This window comes from Somniosus microcephalus, chromosome 30, assembly GCF_052327205.1.
Source record: "Somniosus microcephalus isolate GS21.2 chromosome 30, FLI_Smic_1.0, whole genome shotgun sequence".
Lineage (NCBI taxonomy): Eukaryota > Metazoa > Chordata > Chondrichthyes > Squaliformes > Somniosidae > Somniosus > Somniosus microcephalus.
The window spans coordinates 29,789,307-29,810,495 of record NC_141016.1 but is presented as its reverse complement, the minus strand read 5'-3'; the positions used below and the strand labels follow the sequence as shown (position 1 = coordinate 29,810,495).

At 52.9% G+C, this 21,189-nt stretch overlaps 1 protein-coding gene across 1 annotated transcript in view; it reads right to left on the bottom strand.

Moving 5' to 3' along the window:
- Positions 1 to 924: 924 nt before the first annotated feature.
- The window catches only part of LOC147098077 (FHF complex subunit HOOK interacting protein 2A-like), a 35,702-nt gene continuing 15,437 nt past the window's right edge, over positions 925 to 21,189 (bottom strand). The window contains exons 6-14 of the mRNA XM_085970812.1: positions 20,386 to 21,186; positions 19,914 to 20,106; positions 18,837 to 19,000; positions 16,367 to 16,507; positions 11,193 to 11,283; positions 10,455 to 10,598; positions 9,770 to 9,910; positions 8,536 to 8,636; positions 925 to 4,270 (exon numbers count right to left, since the gene is read on the bottom strand). Coding sequence (XP_085826938.1) covers positions 4,168 to 4,270; positions 8,536 to 8,636; positions 9,770 to 9,910; positions 10,455 to 10,598; positions 11,193 to 11,283; positions 16,367 to 16,507; positions 18,837 to 19,000; positions 19,914 to 20,106; positions 20,386 to 21,186 — 1,879 coding nt within the window. The 3' untranslated portion in view covers positions 925 to 4,167. The remainder of the gene's footprint in view (positions 4,271 to 8,535; positions 8,637 to 9,769; positions 9,911 to 10,454; positions 10,599 to 11,192; positions 11,284 to 16,366; positions 16,508 to 18,836; positions 19,001 to 19,913; positions 20,107 to 20,385; positions 21,187 to 21,189) is intronic.

Sequence of the window (21,189 nt, the reverse complement as noted above, 5' to 3'; positions counted from 1 at the left end):
TCTCAGTCTTGAATGTTTTAATTTACCCCCAGCACCCACAGCCTTTTGGGGAGTGAGGTTGGTATCTTGGTGCAATAAAAAATGTGATTGAAATGGTTTGAAGCACAGGAAGGGATAAGGCCTTTCTGTTGTTTAGAGACTGTTAATAAATGCGGTGTCAGGAGTGGCGTGTTGATGAACAGTCCAGTGCTGAACCAGCCAAAGGGTGTAAAAGCTGCACATGGCCACGTGTCTCGGTATAACTGTTCAGGACAGTGGGACCTGCAATATCCCCACTCCTGTTCAACCTAAACCATCGGCTCATTCCACAGCCACTAACACCCCCTGCTGACAGACATAAATTAGACAGATTCGAGTTTATTTGTACTGTGCTTGTCTTCATTCGAGTGTTGGTGAAGCTGATATTAAACTTCCAGTGGCACTGAGGGACATTGAAATAAATCTGTTTCAGTGATGTTGTTTGAGGGATAATTGTTGGCCACAACACCCCATCTCTTCTAAGTAGTGGCGTGGGATCTTTTACGCCAGGCTGAGAGAGCAGACGGGGCCTGGGTTTGGCACCTCAGACAGTGCAGCACTCCCTCAGCACTGCACTGCAGTGTCAGCCTGGATTTTGTGCTCAAGTCCCTGGAGTGGGGCGTGAACCCACATCCTTCTGACTCTCGAGGTGAGAGTGCTACCTACTGAGCCGCGGCGAACGCCTCTGATAGAAAAGTTCCTATCTCAGAACAGTTACTGATCACAAAAGTAATTATTTTCAAGGATTTGTATACGCATAAAATTTCAGCACAAGAATTTGTTACAACACTGCACGAGTATGACAGTTTGCATTGAGACAGAGACTGTCCACAGTAAACTGGACAAATCTGTTAATGGGTAAATCAGAAGATCATCAGTGGGAGGTGTTCAATAAAGAATTCAATGTGATACAGAACCAGTTTATATCCCTAAGGGGCAAGAGCTGTACTTGCCAAAAAAACAGCCATGGACGACTAAAGAGGTAAGGGACAGCATAAATTTAAAAGATAAAACATACAAAAGTGCAAAAATTACCACAGATCCTGACGACTGGGAAAGATACAAAGAACAACAAAAGGTGATGAAACAGATAGTAAGAGCTACAAAAAGGGAGCATATGAAAAGAAACTGGCAAGGGATATCAAAATCAACACTTTTTTTTCCAATTATGTGAGGAAAAAGAGGGTGGTCAGGAGCAATGTGGGCCCCTTGAAGACTGATATTATAAATTAAAATAAGGAAATGGCAGACATTTTGAATAATTACTTTGCGTCAGTATTTACAGTGGAGGAAGAGGATCGCATGTCAGAAATCCCAAGGAAACTAATATTGAATCAGGGACATGACTCCACAAAATTAATGTCAGCAAAATAACAGTAATGAAGAAAATAATGGCACTAAAGAGTGACAAATCCCCAGGACCAGATGGTTTCCATCCCAGGGTTTTAAAGGAAGTAGGCGAGCACATTGCAGAGGCCCAAACTATAATCTTCCAAAGTTCTCTCGATTCAGGACCGTTTCTTTAGATTGGAAAATTGCGCATGTCACTCCGCTATTTAAAAATGGTGAGGGGGGAAACCAGGGAATTATAGACCAGTTCGCCTAACATCTGTTGTCGGGAAATTACTAGAGTCTATAATTAAGGATAGAGCGACTGAATACATTGAAAATTTTCAGTTTTCAGAGAGCCAGCGTGGATTTGTGAAAGATAGTTCATGCTTGACAAACCTGATTGAATTTTTTGAGGAGGTGACTAAAGTAGCAGACGGGAATGTCTATGGATGTTATTTATATGGACTTCCAGAAGGCATTTGATATGAGTCTGTTAGCTAAAGTTGAAGCTCATGCAATTGAAAGTAAATTATTGACCTGGTTAGGAAATTGGCTGAGCGCCAGGTAACAGAGAGTAGGGATAATTGACAGATACTCTTGCTGCAGTTGTACAGGGCCTTGGTGAGACCACACCTTGAGTATTGTGTGCAGTTTTGGTCGCCTTATCTGAGGAAGGATGTTCTTGCCATGGAGGGAGTGCAGCAAAGATTCACCAGACTGATACCTGGGATGGCAGGAATGACGTATGAGGAGAGATTGGGTTGATTGGGCTTATACTCGCTGGAGTTTAGAAGAATGAGAGGGGGATCTCATTGAAATGTATAAAATTCTGTCAGGCCTGGACAGACTAGATGCAGGAAGGATGTTCCCGATGGCGGGGGAGTCCAGAACCAGGGGTCACAGTCTAAGGATAAGGGGTAAGCCATTTAGGACAGAGATGAGGAGGAATTTCTTCACCCAGAGAGTGGTGAACCTGTGGAATTCTCTACCACAGAAGGCAGTGGAGGCCAATACATTAAATATATTCAAGAAGGAGTTGGATATATTTCTTAAGGCTAAAGGGATCAAGGGATATGGGAAGAAAGCAGGGACAGGGTACTGAATTTGGATGATCAGCCATGATCACATTGAATGGCGGAGCAGGCTCGAGGGGCCGAATGGCCTACTCCTGCTCCTATGTATCTCTAATAATTGGCAGGATGTGACGAGTGGATTTGATCGAAGTTTTCAAGCTATTAAGGGGAAATGATAGGGTAGATAGAAACTATTTCCGCTGGTTGGGGAGTCTAGGACTGGGGGAAATACCCTAAAAATGAGTGAAGTTCGGAAACACTTCTACAAAGGGCGGTAGAGGTTTGGAACTCTTGCACAAATGGCAGTTGATGCTCGGCCAATTGTTAATTTTAAACCTTGATGGATTTTTGTTAACCAAAGGTATTGAGGGATATGGAGGTAGGTCACAGATCAGCCATGATCTCATTGAATGGCGGAGCAGGCTCGAGGGGCTAAATGGTCTCCTCCTGTTCCTATGTATGGATAATTTATGACAGAGCAAGATCCCAGAGACTAATTAACAGCTTTGCCGAGTATTTCTCACCAGCTACAATTTTAAAACGTTTGCAGGAATGCTTGGGTTTTAACTGGCTTTTCTTCGAGTTGTTAGCATAAAGTATGTTTCGACCCCACCTGGTTAGTTGACTGCTTTGTGCGGTGTGCTGGGATTGCCGAGCTGTCACTTTGAAGAGCGGCAACACAGAGACCTCGTCAACAGTAACGGAGACACTCTGCACGTTACTTTATGCCCTCATTCAAATCTCTGGCAGGTTAAGACAATGTCTCACCTACCTGAGCCTTGCATGAACCCCCAGAACATGAGATAAGTGGGGTGACATAGCCTCAGAACCCTAACAGCACCGCAGCGAGACACCCTCAACGTAGCCCTGCACTCTGAACATTCAGGGGAGGCTCTCGTTCCTGCTCGGCGCAGACATCCCATAAATACAACAACCTTTACACAGTGCGATGGACATTTCATTCTTTTCCGTTTAAGCACAAAACAAAATGCCAATAGCTGCTGGCAGGTAGTAATACAGGCTGTGATTAAACCAGGCCAGCACGGTCCTCAGACAAGGAGACATTCTTTATACAACAGGCAGCCCTCATTAAAAGGCTGTCACTTTCACCTGTTTATCTCAGAAACTATCTACAAACAGCACCACAAGACCCTGGGATACATTCACATGATAATCATCTCTATAGACATAAATAACACTTGCATTTATATAGAAACTATCACTTTGAAACGTTCAAAGCATTTCATCCAATGAATTATTCGGAAGCAGTGACGGACATAATCTTACAACTTGTGCGCCCTTACCCATAGCCAGTAATGGTGCAGGATAGGAGCGGGGGGGATTGGGGGAGAAATGGCGGTGGGGAGGGAGGCAGGGGATTGGGAGCACCAGTCAGGATCTGAGGCCGACGTTTGCTGTTGGCGAGAATTCGTAGCTGAATCGAGTTCCACTGACCTGAGGACGAGGAACAGGGCAACACATCTCACACAGTCCCATCCACAGCTGCAAACTTATTTCATGGCTCAAATTTAGGATGGGAATCAGAGAGCGGGGAGAAGGAAAGTTTACAAAAAGCCCACCGTGATGAAAAGGCTACACTCGGTTCAACTGCTAAACATAAAATTGAAGAATAAGATGGGGACGGGTTGTCCAAGTCACAGTGTGCTGGAAACACGTATTCAATGTCCAGTGACAGTTCAATGAGCTCTTGATAAAAGGCACTGCGAGTCCGGCCAGTCTGCCTTTAGTCGGGTTCCGATGGGTATTTGACAAATGATATTGCAGCCAGTTCCTTACAGAATTCCTCTAGGACAATCACGCCCTTCAGTAGTGCAGCATACTCCACTCTGCAAAAATGGGCACACAATTCAAACATACATTTGAGTTAATATGCCAGCAAGGTGCTCGGGGTGTACAGTCCTGAATACAAATGTGCTCTCATTTTAACCCCCGCAGTAGCTCCGACCAAAACACAACCCAGTTTCCTCACCACTTAGCTGTCACAACCTGCACTTGTATTAAAGGCGTGGACACTGAGCCGAGATGTGGGAGTCAGGAGAGATTATCCGAAACTGGTCTAAAAGATGGGATCTGCAAATGTTTTGAAAGGTGGAGGAGGTTAGACGGGGGGATAATCGGGGGGGTGAGGGGGTTAGATGGGGGGGAATAGGGAGGAGTTAGACAGGGGGGGGGGAAATAGGGAGGGGTTAGACGGGGGGGGAAATAGGGAGGGGTTAGACGGGGGGGGAATAGAGAGGGGTTAGACGGGGGGGGAATAGAGAGGGGTTAGACGGGGGGGAAATAGGGAGGGGTGGGGGGGACTAGGGAGGGGTTAGACGGGGGGGGGAATAGGGAGGGGTTAGACGGGGGGGGGAATAGGGAGGGGTTAGACGGGGGGGGAATAGGGAGGGGTTAGACGGGGGGGAATAGGGAGGGTTAGACGGGGGGGGAATAGGGAGGGGTTAGACGGGGGGGAATAGGGAGGGGTTAGACCGGGGGGGGGGAATAGGGAGGGGTTAGACGGGGGGGGGGAATAGGGAGGGGTTAGACGGGGGGGGAATAGGGAGGGGTTAGACGGGGGGGGAATAGGGAGGGGTTAGACGGGGGGGGAATAGGGAGGGGTTAGACGGGGGGGAATAGGGAGGGGTTAGACGGGGGGGGAATAGGGAGGGGTTAGACGGGGGGGGAATAGGGAGGGGTTAGACGGGGGGGGAATAGGAGGGGTTAGACGGGGGGGGGAATAGGGAGGGGTTAGACGGGGGGGGAATAGGGAGGGGTTAGACGGGGGGGAATAGGGAGGGGTTAGACGGGGGGGGGGGAATAGGAGGGGTTAGACGGGGGGGGAATAGGGAGGGGTTAGACGGGGGGGGAATAGGGAGGGGTTAGACGGGGGGGGGGAATAGGGAGGGGTTAGACGGGGGGGGGGAATAGGGAGGGGTTAGACGGGGGGGGAATAGGGAGGGTTAGACGGGGGGGGAATAGGGAGGGGTTAGACGGAGGGGTAATAGGGAGGGGTTAGACGGGGGGGGGAATAGGGAGGGGTTAGACGGGGGGGGAATAGGGAGGGGTTAGACGGGGGGGGGGAATAGGGAGGGGTGGGGGGGAATAGGGAGGGGTGGGGGGAATAGGGAGGGGTTAGACGGGGGGGAAATAGGGAGGGGTTAGACGGAGGGGTAATAGGGAGGGGTTAGACGGGGGGGGGAATAGGGAGGGGGGGGGGGGAATAGGGAGGGGTGGGGGGGAATAGGGAGGGGTTAGACGGAGGGGTAATAGGGAGGGGTTAGACGGAGGGGTAATAGGGAGGGGTTAGACGGAGGGGTAATAGGGAGGGGTTAGACGGGGGGGGGAATAGGGAGGGGTTAGACGGGGGGGAAATAGGGAGGGGTTAGACGGAGGGGTAATAGGGAGGGGTGGGGGGGGAATAGGGAGGGGTTAGACGGGGGGGAATAGGGAGGGGTTAGACGGGGGGGAATAGGGAGGGGTTAGACGGGGGGGGGAATAGGGAGGGGTTAGACGGGGGGGGAATAGGGAGGGGTTAGACGGGGGGGGAATAGGGAGGGGTTAGACGGGGGGGGAATAGGGAGGGTGGGGGGGAATAGGGAGGGTTAGACGGGGGGGGAATAGGGAGGGGTTAGACGGGGGGGGTAATAGGGAGGGGTGGGGGGGAATAGGGAGGGGTTAGACGGGGGGAATAGGGAGGGGTGGGGGGAATAGGGAGGGGTTAGACGGGGGGAATAGGGAGGGGTTAGACGGGGGGGGAATAGGGAGGGGTTAGACGGGGGGGGGAATAGGGAGGGGTGGGGGGGAATAGGGAGGGGTTAGACGGGGGGAATAGGGAGGGGTTAGACGGGGGGTAATAGGGAGGGGTGGGGGGTAATAGGGAGGGGTGGGGGGAATAGGGAGGGGTTAGACGGGGGGGGAGAATAGGGAGGGGTTAGACGGGGGGGAATAGGGAGGGTTAGACGGGGGGGGAATAGGGAGGGGTTAGACGGGGGGGTTAGGGAGGGGTTAGACGGGGGGGGGAATAGGGAGGGGTTAGACGGGGGGGGGAATAGGGAGGGGTTAGACGGGGGGGAAATAGGGAGGGGTTAGACGGGGGGGGAATAGGGAGGGTTAGACGGGGGGGGAATAGGAGGGGTTAGACGGGGGGGGAAATAGGGAGGGGTTAGACGGGGGGAATAGGGAGGGGTTAGACGGGGGGGGGGAATAGGGAGGGGTTAGACGGGGGGGAATAGGGAGGGTTGAGGGGGTAGACGGGGGGGGAATAGGGAGGGGTTAGACGGGGGGGGGGAATAGGGAGGGGTTAGACGGGGGGGGGAATAGGGAGGGGTTAGACGGGGGGGGGAATAGGGAGGGGTTAGACGGGGGGGGAATAGGGAGGGGTTAGACGGGGGGAACAGGGAGGGGTTAGACGGGGGGGGGAACAGGGAGGGTTAGACGGGGGGAACAGGGAGGGGTTAGACAGGGAGGGGTTAGACGGGGGGGGAACAGGGAGGGGTTAGATGGGGGGGGAACAGGGAGGGGTTAGACGGGGGGGGGGAATAGGGAGGGGTTAGACGGGGGGGAACAGGGAGGGGTTAGACGGGGGGGGGAACAGGGAGGGGTTAGACGGGGGGGAACAGGGAGGGGTTAGACAGGGAGGGGTTAGACGGGGGGGAACAGGGAGGGGTTAGACGGGGGGGGAACAGGGAGGGGTTAGACGGGGGGGGGGGAACAGGGAGGGGTTAGACGGGGGGGAATAGGGAGGGGTTGACGGGGGGGGGAACAGGGAGGGGTTAGACGGGGGGGGGGAACAGGGAGGGGTTAGACGGGGGGGGAACAGGGAGGGGTTAGACGGGGGGGGAACAGGGAGGGGTTAGATGGGGGAGGAGAGGGGGGGAATAGGGAGGGGTTAGACGGGGGGGGGAGAGGGAGGGGGGAGTGGGTTACAGTGTATACTGTGGACAGGACACACGGGTGTGGTGTGGGGGGGGGGGGGAGGAATGTGACACTAGGAGATTGCTAAAGTTGGGGAGTGATTTGGGGGTGAGGATTTTCAGCGGGATACATTGAGGAACAGGGAGCCACAGATGGTGAGCAAGCCCAGGGACAGCCGCTCGGAGCTTACGCAGGTAGAAATTTCACACTGGAGAAATCGAGCGGTGAGGCGGTGAAACCACGGGGAAGGGATTGAGTGGAGGTGGGGAGACCAGCAATGTTACGGAGGTGGCAGTCAGCAGTCCTGGAGATGTGAGCAAGTTCACCTCAGTGTCGGTGCAATCTCTATCGAGGGAGCGGAGTTTGGCGGGATTTTGGTCTTCCCCATATTCAACTGGAGGAAGTTTTGCTTCAGCCACAACTTAATGTCAGATAGGTCATGGGGGCGGGGTGTGGAGAGAGGGGGAGCTGATGCAGGGGCTGCCGATGATGTTACTGGGGGACGAGGTAACTGAGGAAGAGTAGGGGGCGAGAGGTAACAGTGCTGTGGTGGGAAGCCCTTGCCGGAGAAGCGCTGGCTAGTGGATCCACACAAGGGAAGCCCCACGGAGCTGGGCACAATCCACGTCCGAGTGCTCCAACACGGCCCTTTGTCCAAGGTGAGGGCAAACTGGAGGGACGGTTATAGATAATTAGCTCAAAAGCCATCCCTTCATTTAATCTCTGAATGTCTGTTAATATTTTGAAACCCTTTCTATTTTGTCTCTTATTTCTCTTTACTGTCACACCGTTTGTTACAGAAGCCCCGCCTCTCCAGGTCACACATTCCAAGCACAAACTTGGGGAAGCAGCTACAAGTTTTGTATACCTGAGGTTATCACACTGTGCAAGACAATCGAGGTTTCAGAGAAAGCTCCCAGTCACAAATCCTCCAATAATCAGGGTGAGTTACGCACTGATGCGATAAATAAACTCAAACTATCTGCAACTTTTAAACAAGTAGAAGCTAAACTCTTCTCTGATTTTAATGCAGAGTTCTGCACCACATTTTAAATGTCTTTGTAAGGTACAAGGTGTCACTTCAGTGTCAGTAAATTCAATTGTTTAAGAAATGTTAACTTTGACAAAGCTCCTATTTGATACAGTTTAGCTTACTGAACATCATGAACACAGTAAAGGATTCCACTCTACTTACACGTCTTCAGGTTCCAATCCCATCAGCTGTCTTCTGACCAGCAGTAACTTGGAAGCAAACTGCGGAATTCTCTGGATTCTCTGCATGAGATCTCCGATTACCTGAGACAAGCAGAGACCGTAAGAATTAGGAGCAGGAGTCGGCCATAGTGTCCCTCGAGCCTGCTCCGCCATACGGCCCCTCGAGCCTGCTCCGCCATACGGCCCCTCGAGCCTGCTCCGCCATACGGCCCCTCGAGCCTGCTCCGCCATACGCCCCTCGAGCCTGCTCCGCCACACGGCCCCTCGAGCCTGCTCCGTCATACGCCCCTCGAGCCTGCTCCGCCACACGGCCCCTCGCGCCTGCTCCGCCACACGGCTCCTCGAGCCTGCTGCGCCACACGGCCCCTCGAGCCTGCTGCGCCACACGGCCCCTCGAGCCTGCTCCGCCACACGGCCCCTCGAACCTGCTCCGCCACACGGCCCCTCGAACCTGCTCCGCCACACGGCCCCTCGAGCCTGCTCCGCCATACGCCCCTCGAGCCTGCTCCGCCACACGGCCCCTCGAGCCTGCTCCGCCATTCAATAAGATCATGGCTGATCTTCAACCTCAACTCCACTTTCCCGCCCGATCTCCATATCCCTCGATTCCCCCTGGAATGGACAGTTCCATGACAGTACTCAACCAATCAGCATTGAGACTCTGATTAGATGACTTCACTTCTTTAGGAAAAGGCACCTTTAAGGAAATTGACAACTGATTACTTTCACCAGATGACAACCAGCACCATTACACCGTGATTATTCATTCTCGGGATGTGGGCGTCGCTGGCATGGCTGGCATTTATTGCCCATCCCTAGCTGCACGGAGAAGGTGGTGGGGCCACCTCAGAGGGCACGAAGAGTCAACCACGTAGGGTGGGACTGGAGTCACGTGTAGGCCAGACCCAGTAGGGGTGGCAGGATAGAGATCCAGTTGGGTTTTTACAACAATCCCTGGTTATTTGTTCTGGTGCCAATTCAGAAATGAGCAGATTTATTGAATGCAATTTCAGTTTGCCGGGAACTCACGGCCTCTGGGTTGTTGGCAGTGGGCTGTTGTGCGCTCAGCACAGCATCAGTTGTAACTTCACGCCCGATAATCATTACAGCTGCCTATTGATGCTGTATGAGCTGGAGGCCATTCTGGAGACTTGGAGGCAGACTATTGATTGGAGGAAAGTACAGAAAGCGCAGAACGCGATGCGAATACTCACTCGGACAAGGACAGAGAAGAGAGACTTGCAGCCCGGAGCGAGGTTAATGTACGGGTCCAGCAAATACTCATGGAGGTGAGGGTGAGGGAAGAGCGCAACTTTCGAAATCACAGACGTAATCTGCAAATTCAAGTCATAAGGCTGAAAGGAAAAATATTAGACCAATTAAGTTCTTTTCTGAAGTGTAGTCCCTGGGTGTAATCCCTGCAAGGCAAGATCCCACAAACAGCAATGAGATAATGACCGGATAATCGGATTTTAGGTGTGAGTTGGATGAATATTGGCCAGGACACCAGGGAGAACTCCCATCCTCTTTACTTCATGTCATGGGATCTTTTACATCCACCTGAGAGAGCAGACGGGGCCTCAGTTTAACGTCCCATCCGAAAGACGGCACCTCAGACAGTGCAGCGCTCCCTCAGTACTGCACTGGAGTGTCAGCATAGATTATGTGGCCAAGTCTCTGGAGTGGGACTTGAACCCACAATCTTCTGACTCGGAGACGAGCGAGTGCTGCCCACTGAGCCACGGCTGGCTCTGCTACAGAGTCGAGATCTGGAACGCACTATGCAGTGAGAATGGGCCAGGAGCCCCACACTCCGTCACTCGATGGTATCCGAAAAGAAAGGATGATCAATTATCCCACACTCTGCACTTCTGTTGTCCCCTTTCTATTGCGAGTTACCTGGTGCAAGATCTGTGCCATTCTGTCAAACAGGACATTCAGGAAATCACCTTCGTAAAATGCTGCACCTGGGCCACATCTTTCCAAAGGACTGGGGACAAGTGGCCACTTCCACTCCCTGGCATTGACACAGCAACCCTGGAACTACAGAGCACAGCACAGGTATAAAAACAGAAAATGCTGGCAACACTCAGCAGGTCAGGCAGCATCTGTGGAGAGAGAAACAGAGTTAACGATTCAGGTCGATGGCCTCATCACAGGTATAGCCTGGAACTCAGTTTGGCCTCAGCGGGTTGGTTCATGTTTTTGACCCAACCCAAAGGGATGTTCTTTGGAAGCACACACTTGAGGCAAATAGTAATCTTAAGCTACGATATTGGCCAGCGGACAGTAAGTTGTGCTAAGTGATCGTGGAGCTCCCTGTTTCCACACACTGGACAGCAGCAATTCATTGGAGAGTCAACCAACCAGCGACCCTGTGTGTGGTGCTATACCGTTTAAGATGGTATTGTAACCCAACGCTGTCAGAGAAAGGGAAAGGTTTCCTGCTAGCTGCCTGAGTGTGACTTAGATCCCAGAGTTACTAGTTCCAACACACTGCACTGCTCAATAAATGGGATTAGCGGTTTGTTTTAGACTGTCCAATCCTTAATCCTTTGGATCAGGCTTTAGGGAAAGTGCAGTCACTCAGCTCAGACACCATTCTCATACATCAGCAAAGGCGAAGAGTGGTCTTACCATTCGATGAGCATCCACAAGGTAAGTGTCGTAGCCAGAGCCTGCCACAAGGTGGGAGGTTTTCACTGCATCAGGAACAAGACACAGGAAGCTGCAACACAAACACACACAAGCTAAAGGGTTTGAAATGTAACCAGTGCTGAGGTTGCCCATCATTCCTTTACAGATTCCCCATCGTTCCCTTTCTTTCCCCTGATCTGAAATTTTCAGCCTTATCCCATTCCTCCTTCCTTTCATTCTACGTATTGTTCTGTGGCTCGGAGTTCTGTTCGACCCTCTCCAAGGCCATGCTGCTCTGTAATCTGCCTCCAGCCTCCATCGAGAACTGCTCAGGATGATTCTCTGCCTTTTCCTTCAAGTAGTTCAGACACAACAACTACAGATCGAACACATGCCGCACACACACAACTATAGACCGAACACACACAGCACACACAACTACAGACCGAACACGCACAGCACACACAACTACAGACCGAACACACACAGCAGACACAACTACAGACCAAACACACACAGCACACACACAACTAGACCGAACACACACAGCACAGACACAACTACAGACCGAACACAAAGCACAGACACAACTACAGACCGAACACGCACAGCACAGACACAACTACAGACCGAACACGCACAGCACAGACACAACTACAGACCGAACACGCACAGCACAGACACAACTACAGACCGAACACGCACAGCACAGACACAACTACAGACCGAACACGCACAGCACAGACACAACTACAGATCGAACACGCACAGCACAGACATCGGTACAAGGGGGAGGGAATTCATCTGATACGGTGAAATATAAATATTTTATACAGACACCTCCACTTCACCAAGTTCCTGTTATTTTAAACTGACTCCTGCATAGCATACAAATTTTAATGTCCTGAATTGTGTGCAAAGTTCCTATATGTGAATAATTACATGGAATTTTACAGCACAAAAACAGGCCATTCCGGTGTTTATGCTCCACACGAACCTGCTCCCACCCGCCTTCATCTCACCGTATCAGCATATCCTTCTATTCCTTTCTCCCTCATGTGTTTATCTAGCTTCCCCTTAAATGCATCTCTGCTATTCGCCTCAACCTGTGGTAGCGAGTTCCACATTCTACCCACTCTCTGGGTGAAGAAGTTTCTCCTGAATTCCTTATTGGATTTATTAGTGACTATCTTCTATTTATGGCCCTGAGTTTTGGACTCTCCCACAAGGGGAAACATCCTCTCTATGTCTACCCTAGCGAAGCCTTTCATAATTTGACAGACCTCGATTAGGTCATCCCTCAGCCTTCCCTTTTCTAGAGAAAAGAGCCCCAGCCTTTATTAACTAATGGACAACCTGTTTAAAACATTCAAACTAACCAGACACTTTGTGACGTTAGGATAAGAAAAGCAGTAAAATTAAAAGGCAAAGCGGAGCTGGAGAGGGAAAGAAATGGAACATCTATCTATCTATCTATCTATATATATCTATCTTATCTTATATATATATTTATGTTTATATATATATATATAAACGGATACTTCTGTCTGTCCTCGGGTGTGCGTCTGTCCGGCTATGTGCTCGAAAGTTACAGAGCGTACCTACGCGTGCGTTACGTCGAAACAAAGCTTACCTTTCCAAAACGGTCTTAAGCGTATTTACGTTTCGGCCGGGCTAAAATCGCGCCCGCGGTATCCGAAAAACCTTCAACATTCCGCTCATTATCCACTCATTACCATAGAGTGACATTGAGGTCGACCAATCGTACGGTCGACCAACCCGATGGTCGACCAATCAATGCGTGGCGGGGGCGGGTTCGTCGCATGTGCGGCCGGGCCCTCCTACAGTCGAGTGACAGGACGATTGACCAATCCTATGCTTCGGTGACATGACGATCGACCAATCAGTGCGTGTGTGGGCGGGCCTTATCGTTCTGAACTGAGGTGAGTGGCCGCCATCTTTATTCTCACCTTCTGTGTGTTTATTTGTTAGGAGCGCCCCTCCCTCCCCTCTCCCTCACCCCCCCTTCTCTCTCCCCCCTCCTCCCTCCCCTCCTCCTCCTCCTCCTCCTCCCTCTCCTCCCCCCTCTCCTCCCCCTCTCTCTCCCCCCCTCCCCCTCACTCTCTTCCCCCCTCTCCCTCGCTCTCTTCCCCCCCTCTCCCTCGCTCTCTTCCCCCCCACAGTCGCTCGCTCTCTTCCCCCCCACAGTCGCTCGCTCTCTTCCCCCCCCACAGTCGCTCGCTCTCTTCCCCCCCCACAGTCGCTCGCTCTCTTCCCCCCCCCACAGTCGCTCGCTCTCTTCTCCCCCCCACAGTCGCTCGCTCTCTTCCCCCCCCACAGTTGCTCGCTCTCTTCCCCCCCCACAGTCGCTCGCTCTCTTCCCCCCCACAGTCGCTCGCTCTCTTCCCCCCCCCGTCGCTCGCTCTCTTCCCCCCCCCCACAGTCGCTCGCTCTCTTCCCCCCCACAGTCGCTCGCTCTCTTCCCCCCCCAACAGTCGCTCGCTCTCTTCCCCCCCCACAGTCGCTCGCTCTCTTCCCCCCCACAGTCGCTCGCTCTCTTCCCCCCCCACAGTCGCTTCGCTCTCTTCCCCCCCACAGTCGCTCGCTCTCTTCCCCCCCACAGTCGCTCGCTCTCTTCCCCCCCCACAGTCGCTCGCTCTCTTCCCCCCCCCACAGTCGCTCGCTCTCTTCCCCCCCACAGTCGCTCGCTCTCTTCCCCCCCACAGTCGCTCGCTCTCTTCCCCCCCCACAGTCGCTCGCTCTTCCCCCCCACAGTCGCTCGCTCTCTTCCCCCCCCCACAGTCGCTCGCTCTCTTCCCCCCCCACAGTCGCTCGCTCTCTTCACCCCCCCCCCCAACAGTCGCTCGCTCTCTTCCCCCCCCCCCCCCACAGTCGCTCGCTCTCTTTCCCCCCCCACAGTCGCTCTCTCTCTTCCCACAACATGTCCTCGAAAAAGCCTCGGCACCGCCAGGCACTCCAGCTAGTATATATATAAAACAGTATGTCTCTCTGTCTGTCTTTCTGTCTCTCTGTCCGGCTATACAATCAAAAGTTATAGAGCGTACCTACACATGTTATATCAAAAGAAAGCTTATCATTAGGGGACTCTTGTAGGCATATTTACTTTTTCTTCACACAAAGATTGTTTGCACAGTGTACAAAAAACGTTCAAAAATACTCAAAAATCCACTCATTAGCGCTTGACCAATCCTACCTCTCATTAGCATTGAGTGACGTGCTGCTTGACCAATCCTACAGTTCACTCACCTGATGGTTGACCAATCGGTGCGTCACAGGCGGGACCTAATCCTCCAGTCTCCCTAAACTTCGCCGCCATTTTTTTCATCCCCACAGGGACACCACCAGCCAAACAAACCCCCACATTCCGACTCCGGCAGGTGAGTTTCCACGCAGCGGGCGGGTCATCGGCAGCGGCCGACCGTCAACCGCGCCACCCGCGGGGGAGCTCCATCCCCACAGCAACCCTCACATTGCGGCTCCCGATCCCACTCCTGCCTCGCCGCACTGGCAGGTAAGTTGGGCTCACTCGGGCCGTGCCTCGCAACCGCTCGGCCCGACACACACAGCAGTCGGGGGAGCGGCAGCGGCCGCCCGTCAGCCGCGCAATCCGCGAGAGAGCTCAGCTCGGGTCCGTCTCCGCCCGACAGCCCGGCCGCGCCTCAAGCGCTAGGCCCCGCACGGCCGCTATCAGAAGGGGAGGGGGGGGGGAGGGTGAGGGGAGGGGGAGGGGAGGAGGGGGAGGTGAGGGGGAGGGAGGGAGGCAGGGAGAGGACAGCACAGGGAGAGGGGGGAGAGGGACAGAGAGGGGGGACACACAGGGGCACGGAGACCGCGCGGCCCAAAATTGCCCTGGCAACGCCGGGCTCCCCTGCTAGTACTGTATATACGAATATCATATATACAAATACAAGCCTCCCATCATAAATTTCATCACTCCATCTCTGAACACCTAAAGCAAGTGTTAAGTTGCTGAAAGTAGACAAAAGCTCGGTTGAGCAAACACTCACATGTGACGTATATTTAATGTGATGTTGATATTCATGGATTCGGTTGTAGGAGGGCTCAAGTGCTTTCCAAAGATCAGATACAAACATACTAGATAACCTGGAGACAGTGCAACAGGCCAGCTTTGTCGTTGTGAATTTCACCCAAGAAACCAAACACTAAACTTGTGTCGAGAGCAGGAAGCTGAGATACGGCACTCACCTGTCGAGAGCGGGAAGCTGAGATACGGCACTCACCTGTCGAGAGCAGGAAGCTGAGATACGGCACTCACCTGTCGAGAGCAGGAAGCTGAGATAGGGCACTCACCTGTCGAGAGCGGGAAGCTGAGATACGGCACTCACCTGTCGAGAGCAGGAAGCTGAGATACGGCACTCACCTGTCGAGAGCGGGAAGCTGAGATAGGGCACTCACCTGTCGAGAGTGGGAAGCTGAGATACGGCACTCACCTGTCGAGAGCAGGAAGCTGAGATACGGCACTCACCTGTCGAGAGCAGGAAGCTGAGATACGGCACTCACCTGTCGAGAGCGGGAAGCTGAGATACGGCACTCACCCGTCGAGAGCAGGAAGCTGAGATATGGCACTCACCTGTCGAGAGCAGGAAGCTGAGATAGGGCACTCACCTGTCGAGAGCGGGAAGCTGAGATACGGCACTCACCTGTCGAGAGCAGGAAGCTGAGATACGGCACTCACCCGTCGAGAGCAGGAAGCTGAGATACGGCACTCACCTGTCGAGAGCAGGAAGCTGAGATACGGCACTCACCCGTCGAGAGCAGGAAGCTGAGATACGGCACTCACCCGTCGAGAGCAGGAAGCTGAGATACGGCACTCACCTGTCGAGAGCAGGAAGCTGAGATACGGCACTCACCCGTCGAGAGCGGGAAGCTGAGATACGGCACTCACCTGTCGAGAGCAGGAAGCTGAGATAGGGTACTCACCTGTCGAGAGCGGGAAGCTGAGATACGGCACTCACCTGTCGAGAGCAGGAAGCTGAGATACGGCACTCACCTGTCGAGAGCGGGAAGCTGAGATACGGCACTCACCTGTCGAGAGCAGGAAGCTGAGATATACGGCACTCACCTGTCGAGAGCAGGAAGCTGAGATACGGCACTCACCTGTCGAGAGCAGGAAGCTGAGATAGGGCACTCACCTGTGGACTATTCTGTTGACCTCTGGTTTCCCATCAGCCTTTGCTGCTTCTTGTGTTGCTGCTGGTGCAACAAGCCAATCAGATGCTGGAAATCTGCTCCCTGTGTAGATGTCAGTGAAGAAAGGATCTTCTTCCAATTCTCTGGAAAAACAAAAGGAAAGGAGAGTAGATCCATCTGTGCCTGGTCCAATGGAGCACATTCTGCAGCACCATTTACTGCCACCGTAGAGAATTCATTGTCCAGCCACACGTTCTGATGGTTCATTTCACTGTTACTTCTGTGCTGATATGCTAAACTTTAGGGTGTGCACGATACAGAAGCGGCAGTATAAACCGAGTCAGCAATCTGACATCTGAACACACTTGAGCCAAGGGATAGTCCCACACCGCTGGGAGTTTGTGTTTGACGCAATCCCATCCTGGCCCAGTGTGAAGCCACAGTTTAAAACTGCCCAGGCCTCCCCACCCCTCCTCCAGTGCATCACTGACGGAGCAGAATCCAGATCCTGCCTCACACAATGGGAGCAGATTAAGAGGAAGGATCGCTCTGGTACCAGATACACTAAACATCCCCGTGAGCTGCCATCTCCAAGCGTCTTCGGCTCGGATTCTACGACCTGTACAAGGCAGGTAATTATACAGACAGCTTCTTTTACCATAGAACACCTGTAACACGGAGCTAGAATCTTGTTAGAGGTGTGGTAACAGGGCACTTCAAATCATAAGCAGAGTCAACACGGATTTAGGAAAGGGAAATTGTGTTTGACAAATCTGTTGGAGTTTTTGGAGGTTGTAACTAGCAGGGTAGATAAGGGAGAACCAGTGGATGTAGCGTATTTGGATTTTCAGAAGGCATTCGATAAGGTGCCACACAAGAGGTTATTACACAAAATTAGGGCTCATGGGATTGAGGGTAATATACCAGCATGGATTGAGGATTGGTTAACGGACAGAAAATAGAGAGTAGGAATAAACGGGTCTTTTTCGGATTGGCAGGCTGTTACCAGTGGGGTGCAGCAAGGATCAGTGCTTGGGCCTCAGCTATTTACAATCTATTTCGATGACTCAGATAAGGGGACTGACTGTAATGTATTCAAATTAGCTGGCGATACAAAGCTAGTTAGGAAAGTAAACTGAGGAGGATGCAGAGGCTATAAAGGGATACAGACAGGTTAAGTGAGTGGGTAAGAACATATCAGATGGAATATAATGTGGAGAAGTGTGAAGTTATCCACTTTGGTAGGAAAAATAGAAAAGCAGAGTATTTTTTAAATGGTGAGAGATTGGGAAATGTTGGTGTTCAGAGGGACCTGGGTGTCCTTGTACACCAATCACTGAAAGTTAACATGCAGGTACAGCAAGCAATTAGGAAAGCAAATGGTATGTTGGCCTTAATTACAAGAGGATTTGAGTATAAGAGTAAAGACGTCTTACTGCAATTACATAGGGCCCCGGTGAGACCACACCTGGAGCATTGTGTACAGTTTTGGTCTCCTTACCTAAGGAAGGATATACTTGCCATAGAGGGAGTGCAACGAAGGTTCACCAGACTGGTTCCTGGGATGGGGGGGATTGTCCTATGAGGAGAGATTGAGTAGACTAGACCGATATTCTCTGGAGTTCAGAAGAATGAGAGATGATCTCATTGAAACATATAAAATTCTTAAAGGGCTTGACAGGGTAGATGCAGGGAGGATGTTGCCCCTGGTTGGGGAGTTTAGAACCAGGGGTCACAGTCTCAGAAAAAGGGGTCGGCCATTTAGGACTGAGATGAGGAGAAATTTCTTCACTCAGAGGGTGGTGAATCTTTGGAATTCTCTACCCCAGAGGGCTGTGGAGGCTCAGTCGTTGAGTATATTCAAGACAGAGATCGATAGATTTTAGGATACGAAGGGAATCAAGGGATATGGGGATAGTGCAGGAAAGTGGAGATGAGGTAGAAGATCAGCTATGATCTTATTGAATGGCGGAGCAGGCTCGAGGGGCCGAATGGCCGACTCCTGCTCCTATTTCTTATGTTCATGGGGCCACTTAGCTTTATACCACAAAACCTCGTGGGCATATAAAGTTTAAATCAATGTTCCTGTTAATTTTCATCTATCTCAAGCTGCAGAAACTAACAGGTCTTGATGTGTTGATGCCGGCTGTTTCTGCCAATGAGAGAACAGCGTTAAGAACAGCCCATCCCCAAGCTCCAGCCCCTGAGCTTCAAACAGGGTAAAGCAGCGAGTGAGAAATAGAGGCGAGTCTCCTGGTTTCCTGGGCTGATGGTCAGGGGTTGCGAGCTGTAAGCTGGACATCGCCGTGCGAGGCTGCCTGTACAGCAGCTTTGCTGGACTCATAGGAGGAGGTATCTTACCCTGACTTAGACCCAGCTAGCTTCGCAAAGAAAGGAAATCAGTTAAACCCAGCCGAGCCTTCACACGATCACTGAAACTACGGTAAGACAACAGTTGCTCGAATCCCTTACTCTGTCTCATCCAGGTGTTCGCTCTCTGCAGCCCTGTCCTCGTATCCGGTGCTGTGTCCGTTGTAGCCGCAGTCACTCAGGTTCCGGAGCACCAGGTTATAAATGACGTGTTCATGAGGTTTCTGCAGGAGCTGTTCAAAGAACCTCAGTGTGGCCATACTGATCTACAAGAAGCCAAAACACACACAGCTCACTCACACTGCAGCAGCGCACGGTGAGCATCCCAATATATTTAAAGCTAACAGTTTGTGTCTTTATGGAGCTGGTGTGTCAGCCTAGGTTACAAACTCAAACTCCAAGACGGGACCCAAACCTAAATCCGTCTGACCCAGAGGTGAAAGTGCTGCCAACTGAACCCAGCGCAGACGCTGTATTTAGTAAGTATTGCAACTGGAGCTTTAAATTGAGCAGCTGACAAACCTTTTAACAAAACCAAATGATTGCAAGAGGCGAAATCTCACCGTGCTGACCTGTGACCCCTCCACGCTGACCTGTGACCTCACTGCACTGATCAGTGATCTCCCCCCGCTGGCCTCACCGTGCTGACTGCAACACACTGACCTGTGACCTCACCGCACTGACCAGTGGTCTCCCCCCACTTGCCGCACTGTGCTGACCTGTGACCCCCACTGCACCGCACTGACCTGTGACCTCTCCGCACTGACCAATGATCTCCTCACGCTGACCTGTGACCTCATCACGCTGACCAGTGATCTCCCCCCACTTGCCACAGTGCTGACCTGTGACCCCACCGCGCTGACCGCACTGCAGACCTGTGACCTCATTGTGCTCCCACTGCGCTGACCGCATCATGCTGACCTCACTGCACTGACCTGTGACCCCACCTCACTGACCTGCGACCTCACCGCATTGACCAGTGATCTTCCCCTGCTCGCCTCACTGCACTGACCTGTGACCTCACTGCGCTGACTGTACCGCACTGACCTGTGACCCCATTGTGCTGACCTGTGACCTCACCTCATCAGACAGATGGTTGCAGCGTTCTGACCTGTGACCTCACTGCGCTGACTGTACCGCACTGACCTGTGACCCCATTGTGCTGACCTGTGACCTCACCTCATCAGACAGATGGTTGCAGCGTTCTATCAGCTGGGAACGCAGCAGGTGACAGGCTGGGTCCGTGGGCACCTCCGCCTCTCTCTGATCTCCCAGCAAAAAGAAAACAAGTTCATCCAGCAACCGAGGGGATGTGATGTGAGTCACGACCCCCATAAGCAGCGCAGTTGAGGAGAGGATTCCGATCTCGGACCTGCGGAGGACAGACAAGGCCCACAGTCGTCAATCACAGAGCAACACCAGGTCTGAAACAATGCTCTGATCAGAGTGGCAGCTTCTACTAAACAGGCACAAGTCTCGCTCTTCATTCGAGTAACTTTTCAGAACAACATTCATCACACCAAGTGCTGGAGCAGAAAAGCACGAACAAGCTCAGGTTCCATTGCCAGTGATGTCGGTGATTAGATTTCGTCCTCATGACATAACATGTGACTGGAATTGGCACAAAATCAGCTGCATCAGTAGAACAGACTGCAGCGATGGAGGGAGCGAAACACAGCCCGTGCGTCTGGCGCTGGAGGGGGCGAAACACAGCCCGTGCGTCTGGTGCTGGGAGGGGGCGAAACACAGCCCGTGCGTCTGGTGCTGGGAGGGGGCGAAACACAGCTCGTGCGTCTGGTGCTGGGAGGGGGCGGGGAGCACGTGCGTCTGGTGCTGGGAGGGAGCGAAACACAGCCCGTGCGTCTGGTGCTGGGAGGGGGCGAAACGCAGCACGTGCGTCTGGTGCTGGGAGGGGGCGGGGAGCACGTGCGTCTGGTGCTGGGAGGGGGCGGGGAGCACGTGCGTCTGGTGCTGGGAGGGAGCGAAACACAGCCCGTGCGTCTGGTGCTGGGAGGGGGCGGGGAGCACGTGCGTCTGGTGCTGGGAGGGAGCGAAACGCAGCCCGTGCGTCTGGTGCTGGGAGGGGGCGAAACGCAGCCCGTGCGTCTGGTGCTGGGAGGGAGCGAAACGCAGCCCGTGCGTCTGGTGCTGGGAGGGGGCGAAACGCAGCCCGTGCGTCTGGTGCTGGGAGGGAGCGAAACACAGCACGTGCGTCTGGTGCTGGGAGGGAGCGAAACACAGCACGTGCGTCTGGTGCTGCGAGGGAGCGAAACGCAGCACGTGCGTCTGGTGCTGGGAGGGGGCGGGGAGCACGTGCGTCTGGTGCTGGGAGGGAGCGAAACGCAGCCCGTGCGTCTGGTGCTGGGAGGGGGCGGGGAGCACGTGCGTCTGGTGCTGGGAGGGAGCGAAACGCAGCCCGTGCGTCTGGTGCTGGGAGCACGTGCGTCTGGTGCTG